The 21,202-nt window shown below is 49.5% G+C and overlaps 3 protein-coding genes across 3 annotated transcripts in view; 2 read left to right on the top strand and 1 right to left on the bottom strand.

The window, feature by feature from the left end:
* ENH_00045390 (RNA helicase, putative) overlaps nucleotides 1–741 on the top strand; it is a gene marked incomplete at both ends in the record, with an annotated part of 3,093 nt that extends 2,352 nt beyond the window's left edge. Inside the window, one exon of the mRNA XM_013585494.1 lies at nucleotides 630–741. Coding sequence (XP_013440948.1) covers nucleotides 630–741 — 112 coding nt within the window. The remainder of the gene's footprint in view (nucleotides 1–629) is intronic.
* Nucleotides 742–13,739: 12,998 nt separating this feature from the next.
* Nucleotides 13,740–18,369, bottom strand: ENH_00045380 (acetyltransferase domain-containing protein, putative; the record flags this gene model as incomplete). The annotated part of the gene is made up of 5 exons (XM_013585493.1): nucleotides 13,740–14,956; nucleotides 15,294–15,548; nucleotides 16,754–16,867; nucleotides 18,023–18,085; nucleotides 18,306–18,369. 5 exons carry the CDS (start codon nucleotides 18,367–18,369, stop codon nucleotides 13,740–13,742), a joined length of 1,713 nt encoding a protein of 570 aa, XP_013440947.1.
* Nucleotides 18,370–18,480: 111 nt separating this feature from the next.
* ENH_00045370 (hypothetical protein) lies at nucleotides 18,481–19,884 on the top strand (the record flags this gene model as incomplete). Its single annotated transcript, XM_013585492.1, has 2 exons — nucleotides 18,481–18,953; nucleotides 19,284–19,884. 2 exons carry the CDS (start codon nucleotides 18,481–18,483, stop codon nucleotides 19,882–19,884), a joined length of 1,074 nt encoding a protein of 357 aa, XP_013440946.1.
* Nucleotides 19,885–21,202: the final 1,318 nt, after the last annotated feature.

The following is a 21,202-nucleotide window of genomic DNA, read 5'->3' as shown; positions in this document are numbered from 1 at the left end:
ATGCATGCATGCAAGCATGCAAGGAAAAACGAGTAGACGCGAATGTAAAGGATTGAAAGCAACGGCGAGTGGATAAACGAGTTGCATGCATATTAAATTTATTCGGTTTTATTAAAATAAATGAAGACATTTTGGGGCTTTGCATGCAGAGCGAATGGCCCGCAAACTTCGGCGAGGGAAAATTACAGAAGAGACATATGAAAGACTTTTAGAAAGTGGGTTTTCTTTGCCTTTGCTCCGGAGCGGCCTTTAATAATATGTTTGCATGTGAAAGTGCCCAAAAAAAGATACATTTTAGGCTGCATGCATGCATTTGCATGCACTTGCATGCACTTGCATGCATGCATTTGCATGCACTTGCATGCACTTGCATGCACTTGCATGCATGCAGCAGCTCCTGCTTTTGTTGTTATGGCGCATGCGCGTCTTTCTGCCTTCCAAGTGTATATTTCTGCAGCTGTTTGCACAAATCTGTTTTTATTTATAAATAATAAAAATAAATAATTAAAAAAGATTCAAAAAGCCGAATTTCGGGGCCAGCTGGTGGCGGAAATGCATGCAGCCACCAGGTGTACGTACACCCCAAATGAGGACTTTTTCGAATTTTTTAATTTTTTCTGCTGCTGCAGAAGGGCCTTCAGAAGGCGCGGAGCTCAGCAGTGCAGCAACGGACTCGGAGAGCGAGGAGACGGAGACAGAAGAAATAAAAGAAAAAGAATTTTCGAATTCAAAAAGAAATAAAGAAACAAATGCAGCAGAACGCAGCAGCTCCAAGCCCAACTGGAAACCCGCATGGGCGGCCAAGCGCAGCCACAAGAAGAAAAGACGAACAGCCAAGTGAGGCCTTTGAGCCACAGCTAGCTGGCTAGCTAGCTGGCTAGCTGGCTAGCTAGCTGGCTAGCCAGCTGGCTACCAAGCTGGCTAGCCAGCTCGCTAGCGAGTGGCTAGCTGGCCAAGTACCAGGGGAGGTGCCCGTCCGGCTAGCTAGCTAGCCAGCTTGCTAGCTAGCGAGATAGCTAGCTGGCTAGCTAGCTAGCTAGCTAGGTAGCCGGCTGGCCATGTGGGTAGCTGGCTAGCTGCCCAGCCGAATCTGGCTGGAGAGCTAGCCAGCCAGGTAAATGGCCAGCCAGCCAGCTAGCTAGCGAGCGAGCTAGCTAGCCACATAGCTAGATAGCTGGCTAGCTAGCTGGCTAGCTACATAGCCCAGCTACCTGGCTAGCTTGCTGGAGAGCTAGCCAGCTAGCCAGGCAGGTCACTAAATGAATTTCCAGCAATAAAAGATATTAAATGTAAGACAAACAATGAATAAATATGGATAAATCCCAAACTGATTGAAGAGCTTCTTGTATACATACGGGGGCCCTTCTCTGGGGGCCCCTGGGGCCCCCTTGGGGGCCCCCAGGGGGGCCCCCTGGGGGGCCCCCTGGGGGACCCCCTGGGGGGCCCCCACTACAGGGCTAAGGGCTTGAGGGGCCTCATTTCCCTTTTTCTTAAGCTGTGCCTTTCCTCCGTTGTGAGCTGCAGAGAGCAAAAACCCTAAACCCTAAACCCTAGAAGTGTTCGCTAGAAGCCCTCGTGCAGCAAACCCTAAACCCTAATTCTGTGGCCTACACTCAAACCCTAAACCCTAGGACGAAGGCGTAAACCCTAGGACCCCAGCCGGACACATTACCCCCAACTCTCCGCACAAACCCTAAACCCTAAACCCTAGAACAATAAAACCCTAAACCCCAAGCTCTGAGCATTCCCGGGCAGCAAAAGCAGCAAAGAGACAAACCACCACAGGCAAACACAAACCAGGGGGCCCCCTTTAGGGTACTGAGAAGGGGGCCCCCACTAGGGTCCTGAGGGGGGCCCCCAATGGATTACAAAAGAGTGAATGAAATGCATTTAAACTGACTAATTGGATATTATAATAATGGATTACAAAAGAAAGAAATGCATTTAAATTCAATCAAAAGAATAAAACCCCCAAAGTCATTCAGGCTGGGGCCCTTTGCTTCCCGTCTATCGCTGCCGGGGGCCCCACACTTCAGGTGTACAGGCAGGGGCCCCCAGACCCCTCTTGAGGGCCCCGGGGGGCCCCCTGGCCTGCCACTAAAGCTGCGGGGGGCCCCCTGGGGGGCCCCTGGGGCGCAGAGGGGCCCCTTCGAGGGTATTGGAGTGTACGTACAGCCGGGCGCGCGGGTGTCTGTGCAGCTGGGGTGTATAGGCAGCTGGGGTGTCTGGGCAGCTCGGGTGTACGGACAGCTGCAGCGCCTACGCCGGGCTTTAAAAGACTGAAATGAAATAATAAAAGACTTTAAAAGAATAAAATTTGTTCAAAGAAGTTGGGAAATAGATAAAAGGAAAGAAGGCGCCGCGGGTCCGCCACAAACACCTCCGCAGGGCCCCCCGAAGCCCTGTCGAGCCTATCTGCTTGTCTGCATGCAAAAACTAAACTATAGACTTAAAAACCAACAAATAAATATATATTTCTGCATGCATTTATCCGGAAATAAGTTAAATTTCGTGTTTTCTATTGCGCGAGCTCAGGTGTACGTACACCCCGGCGCCACCGCCATCCGGGGGCCCACCAGCCGGGGTCCGTTTCACTACAATTTTGGGATCATTTTTCTCCATTTTTCATTTTTTATTTGCCATTAGTCATTTAAATGCACTGAGAGACTAAGGGGCCTCTTTTAAAGGGCCACGGGCCCCGCTGACACCCCCAGCCAAACCCTGCAGGGGCCCCGGGGCCCCTAGGGCCCCCGCTGTACCCTCCCCCCTCCCCCTCCACTCTCCCCCTTTCTGGGCTAGCCTCTGTGTGCTGTGGCTGTGCTGCAGCAGCAGCAGCAGCAGCAGCAGCAGCAGCAGCCGCTGCAGGGGGGCCCCCGAGGCCCCATGCGGTGCATGGGGGCCCCCCCTGGGTGGCAGTGGGATGGCCCCAACGGCCTCGCAGCCAGGAGCGGGGGGCCCCCCGGGGGCCCCCTCTTGGGGCCCCTCTTCTGTCCCCTTTTGGCCCCTTTTGAACCTTTCGGGCCTCAGCAGCAGCCCCAGACTTGACCCTGCCAGGTGCGCATGCAAACCCTGCCCCAGGGGGCCCCCCTCAGTTTAGGCCAGCTTGGGGGCCCCCTAGTTGGTTTTGGGGGCCCCACATTGGCTCTTGGGGCCCTCTGAGGCCCTGGCGGGGGGCCCCAAGGGGGCCCCCAAGGGGGGCCCCCAAGGGGGCCCCAAGGGGCCCCAAGGGGGCCCCAAAAGACCTCCTGGAGGCCTCAAAGGCTATCGGGGGCCCCTTAGAGACTTTTAAATGCCACTGAGGGTTTATTGGGGGCCCCCAGGAGGAGAAGTTGGGTTTTGGGTACTTCAAGGGGGCCCCTAGGGGCCCCTAGCTAGTGGGGGCCCCTCACGGCTGCAGGGTACTGGTGGGGGCCCCCCAAGGGCCCCTGAGGGGCCCCCAACCTGCTGTTTTGCAGAATTAAGAGTTTGCTGCGATGGGGCTGGTTCTGCTGCTGCTGCTGCTGCTGCTGCTGCTGCTGCTGCTGCAGCCTCGACAGCGGGACCATTTTGCTGCTGCTCAACCAGCTCCACCACCACCCTGGGCAAGACCCTAATGGACTGGAGGGGCCCCCGGGGCCCCAGGGGCCCCCCAACCCCTCGGAGGGGCCCCCAGCACGTATCTGCAGCAGCAGCAGCAGCAGCAGCAGCAGCAGCAGCAGCAGGGACATGCTGCTGCAGCTGCTGGCTGATGAGATCATGCCCCAGTTTCTCACGCATGCATCAGTGCAGCAACTTGTGCTGCTGCTGCAGCAGCACCAACATGACCCACGAGGCCTTTCTCAGGTAGGGCCCCTTTACCCTTTTCTGGGGCCCCCAGGGGCCCCTAAAGGGCCCCAGGGGCCCTTTGGGGGCCCCCTAAATGGCTTTGGGGGCCTCTGGGGGGCCCCTAAGGGGCCCCTAAGGGGCCCCTTGGGGGCCCTCGGGGGCCCCCGGGCGGTCCTTGGAGGTCTCTGGGGGCCCCCTGGATGTCCCTTTAAAGGTCTTTCAAGGGTCTTTTGGGGGCCCCTGGGGGCCCCCTGAAGATCTCTTTGAGGGTCTTTTAGGGGTCTTTTGGGGGCCCCCAGGGGCCCCCAGGGGCCCCCAAGTGACCCCAGGGGGCCCCCAGTGCCTTGAAATCCCTTAAAGTGCAACTTCGGGTGTACAGACAGCTGCCCTGCATGCAGAAGAGACCCAAAAGGGGCCCCTTGGGGCCCCAAAAAAGGGGCTGCTGGGGGGCCCCCCGGGGCCCCCCGGGGCCCCCCGGGGGCCCCCCGGGGGCCCCCCGGGGGCCCCCGTGGACCCTCTGGTGGGTTTTGTTGGTCTACTTTTGCTGCTGCAGGCCCTAAAAAATGAAATTCGCCACTGGAGCCGCGTGGCGGGGCCCCCCCTCTGCAGCTCAGGGGGGCCCCCGGGGCCCAAGGGGGGCCCCCCGGGGCTGCAGAGGGGCCCCCGGGCTGCTGGCAGTGCCTCCTTGGGGGCTCTCGAGGGGCCCCCCAGCCGCATGGGCTCTGGGGGGCCCCCGGAGGGCCCCCCAGAGACAGGGGCCCCCCAAGGAACAGCTTATCGGGGGGCCCCTGTCTGTGGGGGGCCCCCCAGGGGCCCCCCAGAGACAGGGGCCCCTGAAGTGTGGCTGCCCAGCAGCGCCAGGGGCCCCGGGGGCCCCTGGGCCCCCAAAGAGGGGCCCCCCGGCTCTTTTGTTTCTTCAGAGTCAAAAGAGCCCCAAAACGGCTTTGTGACCCCCGTGGGGGCCCCCGAGGAGGCCCCTCTGGGGGCCCCCGAGGGCACTGGGGGCCCCCCGGGGGGCCCCCATCTGCAGCCTTTACCCCTGGAAAGGGGGGCCCCTCTGCTGCTTTTGGGTACTCAAGAACAGCAACAGGGGAGGGGCCCCCTGCTGGGTTCAAAGGAGACCAGACCACAGATCCCCGAGCAAGAAATAAAGGGGAGGGGGCCCCCCAGGGGGGCCCCCACGGGGGCCCCCACGGGGGCCCCCACAGAGAGGCCCCCGGGGGCCCCCACAGGGGCCCCCACAGGGACCCCAAAGAAGACCCAAGATGGCGTTGCGGCTGTTCTTGCTGCTGTCCGGCGTGCCCGGTGAGCTGCGGAGGCATTAAGGGTTTAGGGTTTAGGGTTTAGGGTTTAGGGTTTAGGGTTTAGCATTTAGAGTAGATGGCTTGGCTTCGGGCCAGTATTCCGTGGTTTCGTCTCAAGAGTCAAGCAAATGCTGCGGAAAAAAGGACCTGAAGTTCAGGGCTAGGGTTTAGGGTTTAGGGTTTAGGGTTTAGGGTTTAGGGTTTAGGGTTTAGGGTTTTCAGGTCTGAGCGGAGTTTGGTGGCCCCGGCCCAAATGGACTCCGAGACTGAAAACATAATTAATCTTTCTTTTAAGGGTACAGAAAAAGGAATGGATTTAAACACTTTTAGAGACAAAGTTGTGGGGCCCCTCTTGGGCTTGGGGCCCTTCTTGGCAGGTCAGCAAATAACAAAATCCATACAAGGGGGCCCCCCAGGGGCCCCCACAGGGGCCCCACAGGGGCCCCACAGGGGCCCCACAGGGGCCCCACAGGGGCCCCACAGGGGCCCTACAGGGGCCCCCATAGGGGCCCCACAGGGGCCCTACAGGGGCCCCCACAGGCGCCCCACAGGGGCCCCACAGGGGCCCCCACAGGGGCTCCCACAGGGGGCCCTAGGGGCCCCTAAAAGGGCCCCTTGAGGGGCCCCCCGAGGGGCCCCCTAAAGGCCCTAAAGGGGTCCACTGAGGGGCCCCCTTAGGGCCCTAAAGGGGCCCCCAAAGGGTCTTTGGGGGCCCCTGAGGGCCCTTGATGTTAATGAATGGATTAAAAAGGTTTTTATTTTTGAGATTTTATTTTTAAATTAAAAAATTCGAAATTGTTTTTTTTCGGGTGTCTCCGCAGGTCCCCTTTTTCGAACTTTAGACAGCGAGGGTTCAGGTGTAGTGACAGCTCAGCAGCTCAAGAGGCAAGTTTTATTTTCTTTTTTTAATTCATTTATTTTATTTTCCCGAGCTGCTGCTCCTGCTGCTGCCGCTACAGCAGCATGAGCAGCTGCCGCTGCTTTTGCTGCAGCAGCAGCTGCAGGTGCTGCTGCTCCTCTAGCTGCTGCTGCTGCTGCTTCTGCTGCAGCAGCAGCAGCAGCTGCTGCTGCTGCTGCCTCTTTTTTGTGTCTTTTGCCTTCTTGCGGGTCTCTGTTTGTGGGCCCTTGCCTTCTATTTGTATTCTTTTATCTTTTTCTTTTTTGCATTTCTTTTTTCAGTTATTGGCAAGGACGTTTTGTTCTTAAATCCAAAGATCCTTCATTTTCAGAAACTTTTCCTCAGCCCCCTTTGCCAACTTACGGGGGCCCCCTCTTGGAGGCCCAGTTGGGGCCCCCGGGGGCCCCCGGGGGCCCCGAGGGGGCCCCCGAGGGGGGCCCCAAGGGGGGCCCCGGGGCCCCCGGGGGGCCCCTGGGGGCCCCTGTAATAAACAGGGGAAGTCTTATAAACTTCATGGGGGCCCTCGCTACTAGGGGCCCCTATATTTATCCAGAAGACCTGAGACCTTGGGTACTCGGTGAGCAGTTTGGTTTGCCTGGATTCTAGGGTTTAGGGTTTAGGGTTTAGGGTTTAGGGTTTAGGGTTTAGGGTTTAGGGTTTAGGGTTTAGGGCTTGCGCCGCAGAAGTGGCGCACTGTGCGCCGGACATGGCCTTTCTTTTGGACCCGCAGTCCGAAGAGTACTTGGAGAAATATGGTGAAACCTACTTCTGAGGGTTTAGGGTTTAGGGTTTAGGGTTTAGGGTTTAGGGTTTGGGGCTTGCAGCTGCTTCCTTCACAAAGGCTTATGGCGCAGCAGCGCAGGTTTTAGCTTTTTAGGGTGTAGGGTTTAGGGGTGAGGCTTTAGGGTTTAGGGTTTGGGGACTGGGGTTTAGGGTTTAGGGTTTAGGATTTAGAGTTTAGGGTTTAGGGTTTAGGGTGTGCTGCTTTGCGGAGCAGTTGACTCAGTCATTGCGCGGATTATGTTCTACGTTGATGAAGACTCGAAGGGATGCCTCTCTATGAGTGTGAGAATTAGGGTTTAGGGTTTAGGGTTTAGGGTTTAGGGTTTAGGGCTGGATTTTGGCGCTATGAGAGTGAGAATTAGGGTTTAGGGTTTAGGGTTTAGGGCTGGATTTTGGCGCTTGAAGCTGACGGACAAAGGTGAAGCAGCTCACGACCTGGGGCTTCAGGCAACAAGAAATGAAGCTACGGGTTAGGGTTTAGGGTTTAGGGTTTAGGGTTTAGGGTTTGCGTTCAGGACCTAAGAAGGAGCTCTCTAGTGCACATCTGGTGCAGCCTCAACCCCTCGACCGAGCTTAGCGCAGTGCGCAAATTTTTCAGGTCAGGATCAAGGGTTTAGGGTTTAGGGTTTAGGGTTTAGGGTTTAGGGTTTAGGGTTTACGGTTGCAGGTCTGTGCTTAACTCATGTCTGCCGAACTTGCTCCCCGACGTTTGACGTTTAGAATTCAAGGCTGGCAATTCAGGGTTTAGGAGTCGAGGGTGTAGGGTTTAGGGTTTAGGGTTTAGGGTTTAGGGTTTAGGGTTTAGGGTTTAGGGTTTAGGGGTGTCTGCGTGGTGCGCAGCTATGACCATTTTTACGTTTTGTACTGTACTTTCCACGAATTAGATGAAGATGATGACTTTCTTTTGCATCGCAGCGACCTCTGCAAGTAAACCCTAAACCCTAAACCCTAAACCCTAAACCCTAGCGGAGCCTGGCCTACGCCGCAGCGAGGGTTTCGGCGTAGGACTGGGAGGGATCTCCGTAAAACCCTAGTTCAAACTCTAAACCCTAAACCCTAAACCCTAAACGCGAGTTCAAACCCTAAACCCTAAACCCTAAACGCTAATTCAAACCCTAAACCCTAAACCCTAGGTGCTAGCTTGCCTTGACCCGCCAGCCTACGGGAATTTGTCTCGCTGCACTTTTGTCTCCTTTTTGTTTTTCTTTCTTCTATTTTTTTAATTTTTTAATTTTCTTTTTTTGTTTTTTTTATTTCTCCTTTTAATCCCTTTAGACTTTTTGTTTATTTCTTTTTTCTCTTTTTATTCTTTAGCCTTTCTTTCCCCCATTTATCTTTTTTATTTTTTTATATTTTTAATATTTAAAAAATTTTAAAATCTTTTTTGTTTCTTTTTCTCCTTTTTTCCCTTTTTTTCCTCCTTCAATCCTTTTAATTCCTTTTAATTAATTTAATTCTTTTATTTGTTAAATAACTTTGCAAAAAGACAAAAATCTTTTTTTTTTATTTTTTAGATATCAAGGCCACAGCATTAGTGCCTTAGTGGAGGCCAGACTTTTCTCCCAAGCTGCGCATTCTTTCACTTGCCAAAAGCCCCACCACATCAACTTCGACGACTGGATCTGTACGCATGCACGCATGCATGCATGCACGCATGCATGCATGTATGCATGCATGCGTGCATGCAGCCCCAACGCATGCATGCATGCATGCGTGCATGCATGCGGACTTGCGTGCACGCGGACTTGCGTGCTCGCGGGGCAGGCTCTGCTGCTCGCGAGGCCGCCTGCATGCAAGCATGCGCACACGCATGCATGCATGCATGCATGCATGCACGCACGCATGCATGCATGCATGCATGCATGCATGCATGCATGCGTTTGGGGCTTTTCAGGGTTTGTTTTGGCCTACCACGAAGTGACGCTTCCGAAGGCTCTGCGCTTTTGGTTTGACGTCTTTGACTTGGACGGCGACGGGCTGCTGAGGTGTACATACACCGCAGCCCGCCTGCAGCTGCATGCAGCGGAAGCCGCGCATGCAGCCCAAAACGCATGCATGCATGCAAAAAAAGCCCCAAAAAAGCTGCATGCATGCATGCAGCTTTTGGGGCTTTTTTGCTGCAGAGATCACGAACTTGAAGCTGCTTTCGAGTCTCAAGCCGAGCGGCTTCGGGCCCGAGACGGAAGGGCCCAAAGTTACAAGGAGTTCATCTGCCAGCTGTACGTACACCCCAACTTGCATGCATGCGTGCATGCAGCCGCGCATGCTGCTGCTGCTTTGCTGCTCTTGCTGCTGCTGCTGCTCCTGCTGTCGCCGCAGCGCGTGCTGCTGTTGCTGCTGCTGCTGCTGCTGCTGCTACTGCTGCTACTTGTGCTGCTGATATTTCTGCTGCTTGTGCTTGTGCTGCTGCTGCTTACGCTGCTGCTATTTCTGCCGCTGTTGCTGCTGCTGCTATTGCTGCTGCTGCTATTGCTGCTGCTATTGCTGCTGCTGCTGCTATTGCTGCTGCTGCTGCTGCTGCTGCACTGCTGCGTGTGCGGCGGCGCGCGGCGCGTGTGTGTGCAGCAGCGACGCGCTGGGGCTGCCGACAGCAGCAGCAGCAGCAGGAATTGGAGTTTCGGATTTGCTGCAGTCTCCTGCTGCTGCTGCAGTGCTGCTGAACTGTCTCCTCAAGGCCCACGTGTTGAAGGCCTTTGAAGACGGCGAGGCCCTGCACACTCTCGCGGAGCCCCCGGCCCTCGAGAGGGCCCTTTTCGCCGGATTCACGTCCGATTTTTCTTTTTTTTTTCTTTTTTTTTTCTTTTTTTTTCCTTTTTTGGACCCGTTAGTGGAGGACTCTTCTGGTCTTTTTGTTCGCCTCTTTTTGGCCTTTTATTCGTCTCTTTTTGGCACTTTGTTTGCCGCTTTTAGGGCTTTTAGTTGCCCCTTATCTGCCTCCATTTGGCGCTTTATTCGACTCTTTTTAGCTCTTTTATTTGCCTTTTTTCGGCCCTTTTACTTGCCTCCATTTGACACTTTATTTGACTTTTTAATCCACTGCATTTGCATTTCCTTGGCTCTTTTACTGCTTTTATTTGTCCTTTTATTTGCCTCCTTTTGGCACTTTATTTGGCCCTTTTTGGCCTTTTATTTGACTCCTCTAGTGCTTTTATTTGCCCCCTTTTGGCGCTTTGTTTGACTTTTTTATTTTTCTTTTTTGGCCTTTCTTTGGCAGTTTGTTTGGCCCTTTTAGCCCTTTTATTTGCCTCTTTTTGGTTCATTTATTTGTCTACTTTTAGCTTTTTATTTAACTCTTTTTTTCTCATTTCCCCCAATTTGGCACTTTCTTTGACTCCTTTATCCTTTTTATTTGCCTTTACTCGGCACTTTATTTGACTCTTTTTTGGTCCTTTTATTTCTTTTCATTTGGTCCTTTTATTGGCCTTTATTTGGCACTTTATTTGTTTCTTTTGTTCCTTTTATTTGCCTTTATTCGGCACTCTATTTTGCTTTTTTAGTTTCTTTATTCGGCTTTTTTTGGCCCTTTTGTTTGCCTTTTTTGACTCTTTAATTTGCTCTCATTTGTCCCTTTTGCTGGCCTTCTTTTGTTCCTTTATTTGTCCCTTTTAAGTTCTTTATTTCGCCACTTTTGGCCTTTTATTTGCCCCCTTTTAGCCCTTTATTTGGCTCTTTTGGCACTTTTTTTGCCTCCATTTATCCCTTTTATTTGTCCTTTATTTGTCCCTTTTAAGCTCTTTATTATTTTGCTATTTTTGGCTCTTTATTTGGCTCATTTGGGTTTCTTATTTGTCATTTTATTTTTCTCTTTTTGTCTCTTTTTGAATCTCTTTTGGGCCCTTTTTAATTCCCTTTTGGGCCTTTTGTTTATCTCTTAAATTTTTTATTTTTAAACTCATTTGTTTCATTTAGGCCATTTATTTATTTCTTTTTGTCTCTTCTTTAAAATCTTTTGGCCCCTTTTTAATCTTCTTTGGGTCACTTATTTGTCTCCATTGGATTATTTATTTCCAAATTTATTTATTTCTTTTAAATGATTTAATTTATTTTTTAATTTATTTTTAATTTCTTTTTTTTGCTGCAGCCCTTTTGAGGTGTACGCACACAGCGAGTACGCGGCCTTTACGGCGCAGCGCTACGAGGAGGCGGCGGTGAGGTGTACAGACAGCTGAAGTGTGGGGTGTTTGCATGCGTTTCGGGGCTTTTGGGAGTGGATTTTTTTCTTTTTTGAGTTTATTTGCCATTATTTCTATTTCTATTTTATATTTAATGCAAATAAAACCCCTAATCCCCTTTTTTCGAGCCGTGGGGCTTCTTTTTGGCTCCTGCTGCTGCATGCAGGCCGAGGGCGCCACAGGCGGGACTTCGCCGGAGGGAAATCTTTCGGAATAAGACCTTTTGCAAATTGGAGAACTTTAAAAAGAAAAAAAGAATTAAATTTGCACAAATTGCTTTTAATTTGCGCCTTTTGGCGGAAAAAATGACTCACTAGAACTCCACTTTCGTCGGGGCTCTTGCGGCAGGTGTACGTACACCCCGGGGTGTATGCGCATGCATCTTCGAGTGTATGGACAGGCGGGTTTATTTCTTTGGCGCGAATTCGCGCAAATCCGCACTTTTTGGAAATATAATTGTCTCTTGTTGTCTCTTTTATATCTTTATTTCTTTTTATTTCCATTTATTTCCTTTTATTTCCTTTTATTTCCTTTTATTTCTCTTTTTCTTTTTTTTTCTTTTTCCTTCGTCTCCTTCTGTCTCCTTTGTCCGGAGACAAAAGATCTCGAGACGTTTTTGAGGCATTTATTAAAGGACTTGCAAACAAACTCAACTTTGCTTTTATAAATAATTATAAAATATTAATTTTTATTTTATTCAACTTTTTGTGAATTATGTTTTCAGGATATTGCAAATACAGCAAATGTATTTATAAACATTTGCTTTACATGATATACACTTTTTTATTTTCATTTGCATTTATATTTTTTATTTATATTAATATTTTATTTACAATTATATTTATATTTATCTTTCACTTCTATCCATAGTTATATTTATATTTATAGATTTGGAAATGCACAAGATTGAATTTTGTCGATATTCCGTTTTCTCTTTTTATCTTCTTTTGTCTCTTTTATTGGCTTTTTATGTCCTATCTTTTTGTCTCTTTTTTGATATTTTTTTGTCTCCTTTTTATCTTTTTTTGTCTCTTTTTTAATCGATTTTTGTCTCTTTATGATCTTCTCTTTGTCTCCTTTGTCTCTTTTTCGATTTCTTTCTTTCTCTTTTATTTTCCCTTTTCGTCTCTTTTTTTGTCTTTTTTTGTTCCTTTTTTCTCTTTTTATTTTCTTTTTGTCCACTTTTACTTTTTTTTCTCTTTTTTGTGGCGCTTTGCATGCATGCATGCATGCATTTAAACCCTCAACAAGGGTTTAGGGTTTAGGGTTTAGGGTTTGGGGGGCTTTGGTTGCAGCCAACCGCCCAGCGCGTCTTATGGGGGCATCCAAAAATATAAATTGTATATATATTTTACAATCTAAATTAATTGTACATTTGTAATGAAAATAAATAAATAAATAAGTATATACATGTATATATATATGCACATATATATATATATCATATATGTACTATATTGCATGCACACATATATATATATATATATATATACAATATAAATGGATAGGCATATATGTAAGATATATCCTAACTTCCCAAAAAAAATAAACGGGAAAAAAGATAAAGAAGTAGATGAAAAAATAAATAAATAAATAAATAAATAGATAAATAGTGAAATATAAATGCAGGTTTTTGTTTGAAGACAAATCGATAAACGAAACTTCACAAAAGTAGGAGTTAGGCATCAAAAGGAGCAATTGAAGCTTCTGTATAAACGCATGCACTTGCATGCATGCGCATGCACTTGCATGCATGCGCATGCACTTGCATGCAAGTGCATGCAGGCCGAGGCTTGGGGCTTTATTTTTGAGGGTTTTTTCTCCGTTCGAGTTTTGGTGCTTTGCACCGGGAGAAAAGATACAGACAAAAGGTGGAACTGCTGACTTGGGGTTTGTGCATGCATGCATGCGTGCATGCATGCATGCATGCATGCGTGCATGCATGCATGCATACATGCGTGCATGCATGCATGCATGTATGCGTGCTTGCATGCATGCGCTCATAATCATGCACTTGCATGCACTTATGAGCAAATCTATACTTGTGCATGCATGCTTGCATGCGTGCGTTCGCGAGTTTTAAACATATGCATGCACTCATATGCATGCATGCATGCACGCATGCAAGCAGGATATTCGTGCATGCGCAAATGCATGCATGCAGAACACGCATGCATGCATGCATGCATGCGCATGCACAAATCTGTAACCATGCTTGCATGCACGGGCTTGCCGCATGCGGCGCCGCCTGTGCACCGCACTGCATGCATCCAAAGCCCCGAAAACATAAAACGCGCATGCATGCACCCACGATGCACTCATATGCATGCATGCATGCACGCATGCAAGCAGGATATTCGTGCATGCGCAAATGCATGCATGCAGAACACGCATGCATGCATGCATGCATGCGCATGCACAAATCTGTAACCATGCTTGCATGCACGGGCTTGCCGCATGCGGCGCCGCCTGTGCACCGCACTGCATGCATCCAAAGCCCCGAAAACATAAAACGCGCATGCATGCACCCACGCACGCATGCATGCATGCATGCACGCATGCATGCATGCATGCATGCATGCATGCATGGTTAAAAGCATCTATGCAAGCAGAACTGCAGGGCGACTGGGGCCTGTTTGCAGAGTTTGCAAAGCCCTCGAAGAGGCTGGGAAACGAGAACTTGAATGGAAAGAATTGGATTAAATTGATTAAATTGATTAAATGGATTAAATGGATTAAATTGGATTAAATTGGATTAAAACTAATTAAAATGAAGTTTCATGCTGCGGGGAAACTGTCTGCGTCTTCCTGCTGCCACCAAGTATCTCTTTCCCCCTCTTTTGGGGCTTCCGAGTCAACTGCATGCAAATCCGAAATCTGCGCATATCCTTGCATGCGGGGGGCTGGGCGTTTGTGTTCAGCTTCGGGGTTTTGGGGCTGCATGCGCGCTGCTGCTGCTGCTGCTGCTGCTGCTGCTGCTGCTGCTGCTGCCACCGCCGCCGCCGCGCCGCCGCCGCTGCTGCTGCTGCTGCTGCTGCTGCTGCTGCTGCTGCTGGGGAGACGCCCGCGGCGCATGCAGCAGCGAAAGCAAAGCAACATAAACAAACTAAGCCCCAAAAGCATGCATGCAACGCCAGCTACAGATCTGTACCAAGCTATTCCCTCTGTTTCTTTTTCAAACCCAAACTCTTTTTCCCTTCTTACTTCTTTCACTTCCAGACTTTCTTTTTCCTTTTCCTTTTCCACTTCTCCCGCCCCACTTCTCGCCTCTTGCGCGCCTCCAGGGGCCCCCCGGGGGGCCCCCAGCTCGGGGGGCCCCCCAGTGCCCGGAGGGGGGCCCCCGGAGGGGGGCCCCCACGAAGAGGGGGCCCCAGAGGGGCCCCCCAAGAGCAGGGGGGCCCCGGGGGGGCCCCCCTCAACCCTCCCCACCTCAGCAACAGGGTACTCCTGAGACGAGGGGGGCCCCCACGCTGCTGGCAGCGGGGGGGGGGCCCCCGCGGACTCCAAACTTCCTAATGTGGGGGCCCCGGGGGCCCCAGGGGCCTTGGGGGCCCCAGGAACTTTGGGGGCCCCGGGGGCCCCTGGGACTTTCGGGACCTCAGGGGCCTCGGGGGCCCCCAGGGCCTCAAGGGCCTCCAGGGGCCCCGGGGCCTCGGGGGCTCCCAAGGCCTCGGGGGCCCCCAGTGCCTCGGGGGCCCCCAGGGCCTCGGGGGCCCCCAGGGCCTCGGGGGCCCTCAGGGCCTCGGGGGCCCCCAGGGACTGGGGGGGCCCCAAGGCCTCGGGGGCCCCCAGGGCCTCGGGGGCCCCCAGGGACTGGGGGGGCCCCTGGGCCTCGAAAGAGTCAAGGGAGTCAGGGGTCTCCGGGTCCCCTAAGGAACTGGCAGTGCTGGGGGTCCTGGGGGGCCCCCTAGGGGCCCCCAAGTCCTCTCTGGGGGCCACTGTGAGCTGTTTGCGGAGAAGTTGGAGTCTTTTTTCTTCATGGGCGAGTTGTCTGTCTGGAAAGGAAAAAGAAACAAAGACAAATGAAGACTGCATGCATGCATGCATGCATGCATGCATGCATGCATGCATGCATGCATGCAAAGCCCGAACATGCATGCATGCATGCAGACACACACATATGCATGCAAACCCAAGGCACATGCATGCATGCAGACACACGAACCCGCACGCAAAGCCCCACAGCGCATGCACGGCTGCATGCATGCACCTAGACACACATGCATGCACGCAAAGCCTGCAAACGCATGCATGCACGCATGCATGCACGCATGCATGCATGCATGCATGCATGCATGCATGCATGCATGCGTTTTGGGGCTGGGGGCTGACCGAGAAGTCTGCTTTTGAGGGTGAGGGTGAGCTCCTCGTTGGGGGCCCAAGGCAAAGGGGCCTCGGAAGTGTACTTGAAAGGGACTTGAGAGTTTTGGGGCTTTTTGGGAATTCGAAAGAAGTGTGTGGGGCGGAGTCCGAGTTTGTAAGTGTAAATTAAATCGGAAATGGAATTGCAAAAGAAAGAAAAAGAAACTAAAGACAAACTCGACTGCTCAGAGGCCCCGCTCAGCAAACGCCAGAACAAACCCAAGTCTGCAGCAGCAGCAGCAGCAGCAGCAGCAGCAGCAGCAGCAGCAGCAGCAGCAAAGCAGTTGCAGCAGCAGCAGCAGCGGCAAAGGCAATTTCCGCTTGCTGCAACGCGAAATCCGCATTCAACAGTTTTATTTATTCGCAAGTTTTCTAATTATTATTATTATTATTATTATTATTATTATTATTATTATTATTATATTATTCTTATTATTTATTATTATTATTCTATTATTATTACTATAAGTTGAATTTAATTACTATTGTTTCTAATATTTGTTGTGCAATTGCTTTCAAGGTATTTGATTTAAATTCTTTTTTTGACTTTTTTTCTTCAAATGGATTTCTATTTCGCCTTCAGACAAACAAAGCCAGAAAATAAAGAGAGGCCCCTGCATGCATGCATGCATGCAACGGGGATGCTGCAGACAGCGCCTAATAAATAAATAATAAATAATAAATAAATAAATAAATAAATAAATAAATAATGGATTATAAAAAATGAATTAGAAATAACAGATAATTTCATTCCTTTATTTATCCTTAAATGAAATTTTAATTTTTATTTTCGTAAAATTTCAAATCTGGAAAAATATCCGGGTGTATATACACTCGGACTTGCACAAGTCAAGATCTGCCCCAACGCATTTCTTTTTCATTTTAAACAAACATAATTGGACAATTACATTTATAATAAATAAATTACATTACTTTATTATTTATTATTTATTTATTTATTTATTTATTTATTTATTTATTTGCTTTTTTGTTTTTTTGTTTTTATTTTGGTGTCGCGACACCTGGGGGTGTGCGCTGAGGTGTACGTACAGTTCACGCCGTCGCCCAGCTCTCTAAATCGCATTTCGATACTTTAAACAAACATAATTGGACAATTACATTTAGAATTGATGAATTAAATTACTTTATTATTTATTATTTATTTATTTATTTATTTGTTTGCTTTTTTGTTTTTATTTGGGGGTCGCGACACCTAAATAAAAGCGCTGAGGTGTACGTACAGTTCACGCCGTCATCCAGCTCTTTAAATCGCATTTCGATATTTTAAACAAATGTAATTGGACAATTACATTTATAATAAATAAATTTAATTACTTTATTATTTATTATTTATTATTTATTATTTGTTTATTTATTTATTTATTTGTTTGCTTTTTTGTTTTTATTTTGGTGTCGCGAGGTGTACGTACAGTTCACGCCGTCGCCCAACTCTTTAAATCGCATTTCGATATTTTCCACTTTTCCATTTTTGGGTTTTTCACTAACCCAAATGAGGCCTGTGACTTCGCCTGAAGGCTCTACCGCTGCAAACAAAACCCTAAACCCTAAACCCTAAACCCTAAACCCTAACATCGTAAACCCTAAACCCTAAACCCTCAAAAAAGGGAAAAACGAAATGAGTGGGATGGAGACAGAGAGGCAGCTGTTGGAATACCGAGAAAAGATATAAACGGACAAAAAGAAGAGAGACAAAAAAGGAGACAAGGAAAAAACAAAAAGACAAAAAGAGACAAAAAAGAAACAAAAAGAGACAAAAAAGAGCAAAAGAGCGGCAAAAAGAGACACAGAAAAGAGACAAAAAGGAGACAAAAAAGAGACAAAAAAAGAGGAGCAAAATGAATCAAAAAGGAGACAAAAGGGGACAAAAAAGACAAAAAGAAGAAAAAGAAAAAAGAGAAAAAAGAAAAGAAAAAAGAATTTACCGACGAAGGAAAGCTGAGGAGAAGGAGACCTCCAAAAGGCCGGAGCAGCAGAAGTGTCTCCAATTGATTTGAAGAAAAAATTAATTTCTTTTTTTGTTTCTTTTTTTGTTTCCTCCAAAGACAAAAAACTCGTCGGCACAAAAGGAGACACTTCTGCAAACAACGGCGGAGAAAAAAAGAGAAAAAGAAATAAAAAAGAAAAATAAATAAAAGAGAATTAAAGAAGGAGACAATTAAATTAAAAGAAATTAAAAAAAGAGAATTAAAAATGAAAAGAGACAAAATTAAGAAAATCAAAAATAATGGAAACGCGGACAATTAAATTAAAGGAGACAATTAAATAAAGGGAGGCAATTAAATAAAAGGGGATAAATAAATAATTTTTAAAATTAAAAAAAAGACAAAATGAAGAAAATGAAAAGTAAAATAGGAAAAAGAGACAATTAAATAAAAGGAGATAATTAAAAAAAAAGATAATTAAATAAAAAGAGACGAGCTTAAAAATATTACTAAAAATTTTAAAAAATTAAAAAAATACATAAAATACATAAAATGAAAATAAAATGAAAAAAAATAAAATAAATAAAGTAAAAAAAGCGGGAAAAAAACAAATAAATAAATGAACTAACTAAATAGACACAAATAAATAAAATAAACGAATAAAAGAAGAGACAAAATAATAAAATAAAATAAATAAATAAAATAAATAAAATAAATAAAATAAAAAGAAATAAAAGAGAGAATTAAAGTCCCCACCAGAAACAGCTCCGGCGGAAATCGCCGCAGCAATGGCCTCTTGCAGCTGCTGCAGTTTTGCCTCTGCGTCACCCGCCAAACCCTAAACCCTAAACCCTAAACCCTAAACCCTAAACCCTAAACCCTAAACCCTAGCCCAGCCGTCGCTAGCCCACAGCGCAGCCGCGAACCCCGTGCCTGCAGCCCCTCCCCACCCCAAACCCCAAACCCCAAACCCCAAACCCCAAACCCTAAACTCCAAACCCAAACCCTAAACCCTAAACCCTAAACCCTAAACCCTCACCGCGAACCGCCAGGCTTTCCCTGTAGGAGTCCTCAATGGTCTTGTAAGGAAGCGGCAAATGCATTTCCAAACCCGCAGAAACACTTTGTTCAGAATAATAAAATGGCAAAAAAGAAGAAGGCCCAAACCCTAGAGACAAATACAAATTCAAAGGAGCCACTTGGCTAATCCAAACATGCAGCATGGCATCATTCAGGGGCCCCAAACGGGGGCCCCCGGGGCCCCCGGGGCCCCCGGGGCCCCCGGGGCCCCCGGGGGCCCCCCCTGTACCCTTTTCTCTTTCGGCCCGTCTTTCGGAGATGTTCGAGGCCTTCGCCAGCACCATCTGCAGCATTCGACGTGCTGCAGCAGCAGCAGCAGCAGAAGCGGCAGCAGCACCACCCATACACGCGCTGCAGCAGCAGCAGCAGCAGCAGCAGCAGCAGCAGCAGCAGCAGCAGCAGCAGCAGCGGGCGCTGCGGCGGTGAAGGCAGCTGCGGACGCCGCGGAGGCGCTCAGCTGCGCAGATGAGCTGCCAGCAGCAGCAGCAGCAGCAGCAACTGCAGCAACTGCAGCAGCAGCAGCAGCAGCAGCAGCAGCAGCAACTGCAGCAGCAGCAGCAGCAACGCAGCCAAGGAAGACACGGAAGCAAGGAGACACTTCTCCGAGGTGTACAGACACTGGAGAAGGAAAAAGAAGACAAAAAAGAGAAAAAAAACAGACAAAAGAATTAAAAATAAAAAACCAAAAATATAAAACAAAAACCAAAAAAGATTAAAATAAAAGGAAAAAGGATTAAAAAGAAGAGACAAAAACGACTAAAAAGAAAAGACAAGAAAAAGAAAAAAGACAGCCCAAACAGAAGCACCAGAAAAGAAACACAAAAGACACTCTGCATGCATGCATGCACGCCTGCATGCATGCATGCATGCATGCATGCATGCATGCATGCATGCATGCATGCATGCACGCGTGCATGCACGTGGGGTGTCTGTACAGCGGGCGCACCGAGTCCCATCCTTCGGAAGCGCGCGTCGACGGCGACCATCAGCACATCAGCAGATCCCCTTTTCATTTCTGCTGCTGCAACAACTCCCACCACCCCCCCGCTGCTGCTGCTGCTGCTGCTGCTGCTGCTGCTGCTGCTGCTGCTGCTGCTGCTGCTGGCAGGGGCCTCCTTCGCCACCACGCACATCTCGAAAAAGTGCCGCGCACGGCTAAAAGCCCTCATAGTAGAGGGCCCATACTTAACAGGGTACTCTGGGGTTCGCAGCAGCAGCTGGCGGATGTCTTCGAGGTCGCTGGGGCTGCAGTCCTCAATAACATACTGGGGGGCCCCCCGGGGGGCCCCACAGAGTGTCCAGAGCTGCTGCGGGGGGCCCCTCAGAGGAGGACACGCCCGCAGGGGCCCCCAGCAGCAGCGGCAGCAGCAGCAAAGGCAGCAGCAGCAGCAGCGGCGAACACCCGGGGCCCCAGGAGCGGCACAGGGGGCCCCCAAGGGCCCCCAAGACCCGGGAGACAACCCGGGAGGGCCCCGGGGCCCCCCAAAGCCCCCGGGGGGCCCCCCGGGCGGGCGAGCTGCATGCACGGGAGCGGCTAGCGGGGGCCCCGGGGGCCCCCGCGCTGCTGGAGCTGCACATTTAGGAGATATTTGGTTTGGAAGGAACAGAAAAGGCCAAATTGGAGTTAAAAAAATAAAGAAAGTGTTAAAGTGAAGAAGAATTTAAGCGAAAGGGTGTTGGTGCGGGGCAGTCGCCGGCGGCGGCGCCGCGAGGCACCCGAGGTGTACATACACCCGAAGCCCAGACCGCCAAAAACGCGAAAAAGGCAATTTATGAACGGCAAATGGTAAATTAAATATATATTTTGACAAAATGAAAGCACAAATGCTTAAAGAATCCAAAAAAAAGGAAAGGCAGTCGAGGATTGCCGCCCGATGGCATGCACCCGAGCACTCGCGGTCCCAGTGCTGCGGCTTTTCGCCGAAGACTTGACCCTTTTAATGCATCGTTTTGATTGTTTTTCAAATATTTAATTCATTTTCAGTTCAGTTTTTAATCATTTAATCCATTTAAACTCAAAACCCGCAAATTCCCAAAAAGCCGCCGCAGCCGCTCACCCCAGCGGAGCCAGCGCCCCAGCAGGCCTTTGCACTGGAGCGCCAAACGGCCTTAAAGCTGCTTTATTAATTAATTAATTAATTAATTAATTAATTTTATTTATTTAATTAAAAAATAAAATAATTCTGTAACTCCTTCGCCAACTAATTGCTCTATTTAATTCCATTTTGCTTTAATTCACCTCCCCCTCCATGCCCAAGGCCCCGAGCCAGCTCGCCGCTGCTAGCCACGGGCACCGGGGCCAGCTTGCTACAGCTAGCTGCTGCAGCTAGCCACTGCAGCTAGCTGCTGCAGCTAGCCACTGCAGCTAGCCGCTGCAGCTAGCCGCTGCAGCTAGCTGCTGTAGCTAGCCACTGCAGCTAGCTGCTGCAGCTAGCCGCTGCAGCTAGCTGCTGCAGCTAGCCGCTGCAGCTAGCGGCTGCAGCTGCTGCAGCTAGCTGCAGACAGGTGCAACAGGCTGCACCCAGCTGAACTCAGCCTCAACTAGCTGAGAACTGAAGCAGCTAGCTGCTGCACTGCAGCTAGCTGCTGCAGTCGCTCCTAGCTAGCTGCAGCTAGCAGCAGCTAGCTAGCTGCATCTCGCTGACACTGGCTACAGCTAGCTGCACATTGCTGCTGCTGCTGCTGCTGCTGCTGCTGCCTTTAGAATCACAGTGTGGGGTCCCTATCCTAGCTGCTGCTGCTGCAGTTGCTGCAGCAACTGCAGCAGCAGCAGCTAGCAGCAGCAAAAGAAAACGGGGGCCCCTTAATAGGGCAGGGGGGCCCCAGGGGCCCCCATGTACACTCTGCAGCCTTTTC

This window comes from Eimeria necatrix, genomic scaffold, assembly GCF_000499385.1.
Source record: "Eimeria necatrix Houghton genomic scaffold, Enh_scaff341, whole genome shotgun sequence".
In the NCBI taxonomy this organism is placed as follows: domain Eukaryota; phylum Apicomplexa; class Conoidasida; order Eucoccidiorida; family Eimeriidae; genus Eimeria; species Eimeria necatrix.
Note: the sequence above shows the minus strand (reverse complement) of the source record. Positions and strands in the feature narration are given on the sequence as shown.